Source organism: Coptis chinensis, chromosome 4 (assembly GCF_015680905.1).
Source record: "Coptis chinensis isolate HL-2020 chromosome 4, ASM1568090v1, whole genome shotgun sequence".
NCBI lineage: Eukaryota > Viridiplantae > Streptophyta > Magnoliopsida > Ranunculales > Ranunculaceae > Coptis > Coptis chinensis.
In genome coordinates this window covers 102,046,648-102,053,196 of record NC_141459.1, presented here as the reverse complement: position 1 = coordinate 102,053,196, position 6,549 = coordinate 102,046,648, and the positions used below count along the sequence as shown (strand labels likewise).

Sequence of the window (6,549 nt, the reverse complement as noted above, 5' to 3'; positions counted from 1 at the left end):
TGAACTGAAAACTTATTTAGGATATCGGAGTTTTCAAGCTATAAGATTTGTCAATTTATGGAGCATGAACTAAAAGCGGAAAATCCATCCATCAGTCTTACATCTTCATACCATATCCTTAGTTGGTAACATTTCCATAGGAGCAGATGAGCATTAATGCTTTGAACTACGTCAGACTTTCTGATTCTCTACTACAGATTGAACTAGGAGAAAGCTTGTATTCAGCAAATCATTTTTCGTATGGTAGTGGTTTTGGTGCAAGAGTGAGAAGGCTAGTAGACCCATGAACACAATGTGCAAGAGTATAAAATCATCTTTGCCTTCGAATTTAAGACCAAAAGGAAAACAGACTCGTTGAAAGTTGGAACAGAACTGCTTTATCCATTTTGGGTTAGTGAGTCACTTGAGCAACAAAATGCTTCTTGATATACAATCAACATAGAGTCACCACAAGTGTCGACTGCTACCTTTTTTTCCTGCAATAAAAAGAAAAAGAAAGAAAAAGGAAGAAGAAAATGGATAGTCACTCAATCACTGCAGAGTGCATAGAGCTTCGACTGCTAGACTTTTTAACACCCCAGGACATGGGTCCCCAAGAAGAGTGGTGGAAACGGGAACTGAACAGTGCTCACGACCAATGCAGGCCTGTAATCAAAGAAAACATATGTCAAAATAAGTGCCACAAAAAATTTGCCGATTAGCAGCATGCACAAATTTTTATTTGTACATTGGATTGACCTCACTCAATCTACATTCAATCTCCATGAATCATTCACCCCAAATATGCTCATTGGATTGCAGCTTCTGCTCTTACCAGCTGAAGTTTGAAAAGTACATTTTGCTTAAACTAAGTGATTTGAGGGGTACCAAGCAGGCCTTTACAAAGTTTTGATCACTATAAAATGGCTTTAAACTATATGAGCGAACAACAACTCCTTCAGATATTAAAAAGCTGACAAGAATTTTCATTTTTAAGCTTCGGTCGCTATGTGATTACTAACTAAACTGACTGCCTTCAAAAGAAAATGTCGACCGAACCCACTTAAATTGATATCTGGCCATATGATCATTCACTTTTTGTTTCAGGAAATACCTATATAATAGACCCTTTACAAACAGAAACTTGACTGGCAGCTATCAAGCAACATATTGTGGTCTAAAATACTCTAAGCCACCTCCCCACCACTATGACTACAGCTATGGCTACCGCTACCACAGTCACACACACTCAATGGCAATGTCACTTATAATGACCACTGTAAGGACAAGGACATGCACTGAACAAGGTCCACACAAAATATTCCAGCCAGTGAATACGTAAATAAATCTCGTCATCTGTGTCTCGCATGATTACAGTCGAGAAGCTTTCCACCTCTTCAGCTATAAGTAGTAGGTCAGTGGAAACAAAAGGATGCCATGTGCTCTTGCGCTTCATCCTTGTATTTCCTCCTTTCATGTCCATTACTTTTCTCCATCCACGCCAGGCATCCTTCACTTTTTGTCTACTTATCTTTTTCCATTAAACCCCCTATCCGCATCTACAGGTTTTTTGTGGTATAGCTGAAGTAAAAAAAAAAAAACATGACCTAGTTTCAACCCATCTACCTTGCATGCCGGTCATCATTTTCAAATGATTTTAAAGCAGTGGTATCAAAAGACAGTTAAGTGGCCTACCTGGCAAAATAACGTGAGTGTTACCAAACATGTCATTATGATGATCTAGCGTAGTGCATGAGTGATGCCTGTGATAGGGCACTTAATGCACTACTTCATCATTTTCTATTTCTCATGTCTTTTCCGGTTGACAGTTAGCGAGTGAGGGATATTCTTACCTCCTGAACAATTTGTAGAACATTTTGAGCATAACATAACCCATGACTGAGCTTTCCACATTGTCCTGTAGGAGTTCCAAAGCTTGCAAAATTAATTGATGATACATGCCTCCCTTGTTCACAGCTCAACCGTACTTCAGGGATGGCAGACATGACTTCAGAATTTGGCTTCCAAGAGTCGACAGCTGGAGGATCAGACTCCGATACAAGCGAACATATTTCCTAATCTGTCCGAGTTAATACAGAGATTTTTGAAGGGTCTCCTCTGATTTCTTCATGGAGAACCAAAAGATTTTCCCCAGAATGTACCCAAGAGCGGGGGACATGATACCTGAAATGGAAAACGCATGCAGGGGCATATAAGACAATGATAGTTCTGGTTGTTGCAATAGTAGATTTGCCAAGGAATTGTAAACACGGGGGGAGAGTCTTACAATATTTGAGCGGGCTGACCACAATTCTTGAGACACTTTGATGCATCATAGGATCCTCGGTAATCACAACTATTGTTGCACCCAGTTGATGGTGCAAGATATGCAGACCAGTAGCGCCCAATGCTTTGTCCATTAACCCATACTTGACCCTTCCCCATGCTAGCAAGATTCAAAGACAAGGGGCCATTTCCTTCAGGAGCAATGAATGATGTCTGCATATGACAAGAAGGAAATCAGGGAATATTAAGCCAAACATAACAATGTTAAAAACAATAGCTTTATAGAAGAACATTTGTCAACCAATAACAAAGGAGAATTTTGGTGTTTTCCAATTTGGTTATTTTTGTGTTCTACAAATAACATGGCCAATTTCAGAGAACATACAAGGTAAGGATGGTAGTGATTGCAGTAAGCATGTAAATATGTAGGTAGGTGAAATTGTACAATTTGTACTACATAAATTTATGGAATGAAGAAGAAAAAATATCTCAATTCGTGATGTCCACTAATGTCATAAGTTTCAAACCACGCATAAGCCTTGTAAGTTGTAACAACTATATGTCAACATGGCAGTCATTCTGATAGAGTCAGAAAAGACAGAGGTGCATTGGCGGTCGATTTCTTGTCAATCAAACATTGTCAAAGCTACCAAGAAAAAACAAGAACCCTTGTTTTCTTTTGTCGAGAATTGTCTATGCACTGGCTACCTGGAAATCACACATAAAGCTACGCTTTCTAATTTAATACGAGTCAACATTTCTGTCCTAATTTTCCAGTGAGGATACCTAGCATAAATTGACTGCACCATTGCACATTCATGCCTAATCAACTAAACTCACCACTTTCTAAGTTACAGGTCAACTGCAGATCCTGTCCCGTTATTCTGAAAAGTTCAGGAGTACTGATTATAAAGTTAAAGTGTGACCTTAATATGCATTTTTCACTTCTACATTAAGGAACTTGAAACTATAAAGGCATACCTTGTACCATATGAGAGTCTAATTAATTGGCAAGTCCATCCCTGAAGTCCATAATGAACTATTTGCAAGACTCGATTTATCAAGTCCCAGGTATTCACCCTCCAGTCCTACCTGAGAATAGGGTGCCAAAGAATTATTTTAGAGCATAAAAATGGAAACTAAAATCCCCTTGTTGCCAAAGACAATAATGACAACAACAGTAACAAGAACTACGATTACAAAGTGGAAAGAATTGATAAACTTATGCTATTCAGACTGTAAGCAAGCTCAGATCACTAAGGCTCAATCTCACAAAAACAGTCATGCATTCTAAAATAATAGAGATGTTTCCAGGTTTTTATCCTTCCAAATTCCTTCCCAATACATGCCAATACAGGTAAGCATTTTTCAGTATAGAAATGGAAGATATTTATTAGATTTTTCTTAGTGAAAATACCTACTAACCTAAGCAACATGAACATTTCATATTCTTAAAACAATCCATGCCAGACACACAAACACACGGGCACTCGTGTCGGACACATGGACTCGTTGTGCATACGATTTCAAACTAAGCTTTCTTCTACACCCTAAAAGACCAACCAAATAATGTGTTAGTATAGTTACAACACCATGATATGCCACTTTCATAGTTATTTATTTGTAAGAAGATGCTTTGTAAGGTCTTGAACCCAAAAATTAGTTGTGTAACTTAAGAATAGTAAGAGGTTTCTTTTTAATTAGCCATGTCCCCATGTCCTATTTCATATAGGTCACCATGTGGAACACTCTATCTGTATTGGACACCAACACGCGTATCCGTGTCAATGTGACTTTGCTACTAACTACTTGTAATACACGGTTTGGTTCAAAACTACTCTAATATTAAAATAAGTTTACATGGAAATTTGTTACAGGAAAAGAAGCACAACCATAGTTAGTAAAGCCAAAGAAATCAAACCTGGTAGGTCCATTCTCTTGAAGAAAGATCCTCCTTGGTGTTCAAGTCAATAAGAAAAACAGAGAAGATTCAAGCACCAGCAACATCAAACCATTGACCATAATTCTAGCAAAGTAAAACACAGAACATAAGACATCCAACATAAATACGAAATTTAGATGAAAAAGCAATATAATAGAATAGTTGAATAAGTTTCTTGATCATGTTGTGTAAGCTACTCTCAAGTTACAGTAACATTTGGTTCTTGTACCATTATGGTACATGTTCAAAATGCAGTTCCCATGCTTCTGTAATTAGCATGAGGAAAACGTTCCTACCATTCATATGGGTCATGCAGGCATGCAGCATGAAATACTGTTCGGAAACTATGCAGGCATGCAGGCAACTATGCTGATAAGGTTCATACTCGTTGACAACCTGGTTCGGAAAAAGTCCTGTTTGCAAAGTGTCATCAACGGTCTGTTTCCAAAATGCGATTCACATGTTTGTCATGTACTATGCTTGTGCTACATATACTCATACCAATAACAAATAGTATCCAGACTTGGTCCATATACAATGTTGGAATATGTCTGTAACCCAAACGGTGAAGGAATTTGTCAAATTGTTAATTACTCTCAAATAGAGCAAATTCTATGAATATCAAAAGGAGGCTTGGACATAGACATAGGTGGGACAAACCTAGAAATGGGGTGAAATAATCTCAACACACTCTCCCCAGCTGGACTTGCTGAAAATAAACACAAGCAGGCACTTCTTTTGACCTTTTATGCAACTCACCTGAAAATGCTATTTCTACTCCACGCCACCCATTTTTAAAAACTGTCCACGTGTTTGGCTAAAGATACGTGACAGATGAGGGAGCTTTTGAGATTTATTATCTCATATCAGGTATGTAAAGCCTTCAATAATAATATAAGAATCCTACGCCATTCCACTCATTCCCAATTAGTTTCGAGTTGGATGCCCAAATTTAAGATGGTATCAAAGCAGGCTAATGTGTTTGACCCAAAGGACCTATTTACTCCACATCACCCCTAGTATGTGTGCTCATGTGTTAAGATCAAGTAATGCCACATGAGGGGATTGTTGAATTGTTTAACATAGTCCCCACGGGACATTGAAAGCTTGCACAATCGTATAATTATATATTAGTTCCTTTTGGGCCTCTCCACTCATCACCAATCGATTTTAAATTGGATGCTCCAAAGTTCAACATAACTTATTTTAAAAGAGTCCGAGAAACAAGCAAGGGATCCAATTATCATATGATCAATATTTTTCAGCAAATAAAGTAAAGTAACATTTGCTGAATAAAGTGGTGAGAAATGACGGCATAATAAGCTATTAAACTCTGGATGGAAAGACTTGATCTAAAAACATCCTTTGAAACACACACTTGGATACAAAGACCAAAAAACCAACATAGATATAGTCTTTAAGTTTCTATTCTCCAAACCCTAGTGCCTTGGCTTAATGGTGCTCTCTCAACTTAATAGTGCAAGATGCATATATACTTCATACTCAGCAAAGTTCATTACGTTAATTTACCTATCTTTGTAAGAAGATACCATTTATAGTTTATTGATAATACTGTATACAAAGTTCATAAACTCATTTTATTGAAAATAAAATATAAATTACAGATAAAATCAAATAAAAAAAAAAAACATGATGTATCCATGTAGCGTATCGTGGTGCATGATATGGACACGGGGCTACAATATTTTAGGTCCTAGGTTGTCGGACCGCATGAAGAACAGATCCAGAAAATGAGCTAGATATCTAAAACCAAGTTAAAAGTTAACCCAGAAGGTGGAATACCAGATTGTATGAGCTCTATCATTTAGGATAACAAATGGTATAAGTAATGCAGATTAAAGTGAGAAAATAGAAATTAGTTTACCTGTAGACCGATCATCATACTCAATAATGCTTAAGCTTGATTTTCTTGTTGAAAGTGAAGTTTGCATCGTCATGGTTACCATAGCTAAATCCCATACATTTTAATCAGAAAGGCATGCATATCGTAGTTGTTTATGCTCAAAGAAGGCAATGGTGATATATAGGTGGAAAGAAGATGGAAATAATTGAGAAATATATTTTACTTACTACTCTTGGAACAAGGTTTTGGCATTAATACGGATAATGAATACTGTCCAGAGGAAAAATTGAGAAAACTGACAAAACCAAGTAAATGCTTCTGTTTGGGAGCAAGAGGATTCCCCTAGATGTTAGGACTGAGATTAATTATTGGCTGTAGCAACATCTGATCAAAATTCAAAATTCCGTCGAATAAAGCAGCACTTGCATGTTGTCATGCTAAGCGGTTTTTTGAACTAATCGGTAACGATATGCGATTA

General features: G+C 37.3%; 1 protein-coding gene across 8 annotated transcripts; it reads right to left on the bottom strand.

Annotated features, from left to right (window-relative positions):
- LOC147506375 (beta-galactosidase 6-like) lies at positions 1-6,549 on the bottom strand. Of its 8 annotated transcripts, none has more exons than XR_015193708.1 (7): positions 6,093-6,546; positions 4,187-4,291; positions 3,247-3,357; positions 3,106-3,149; positions 2,267-2,478; positions 1,833-2,163; positions 1-645 (listed from the first exon to the last, which is right to left on the bottom strand). XR_015193708.1 is itself a non-coding variant. In XM_086558551.1 (6 exons), exons 2-5 carry the CDS (start codon positions 6,108-6,110, stop codon positions 2,055-2,057), a joined length of 372 nt encoding a protein of 123 aa, XP_086414677.1. In that variant the 5' UTR covers positions 6,111-6,176; positions 6,299-6,549; the 3' UTR covers positions 1-645; positions 1,833-2,054. The 8 variants fall into 8 exon arrangements, 2 of the variants coding, with proteins under 2 accessions (XP_086414677.1, XP_086414675.1); XR_015193707.1 differs by lacking the exon at positions 3,106-3,149 and having other exon boundaries at positions 6,093-6,176; positions 6,299-6,545; XR_015193710.1 differs by lacking the exon at positions 3,106-3,149 and having other exon boundaries at positions 4,187-4,219; positions 6,093-6,176; positions 6,299-6,545.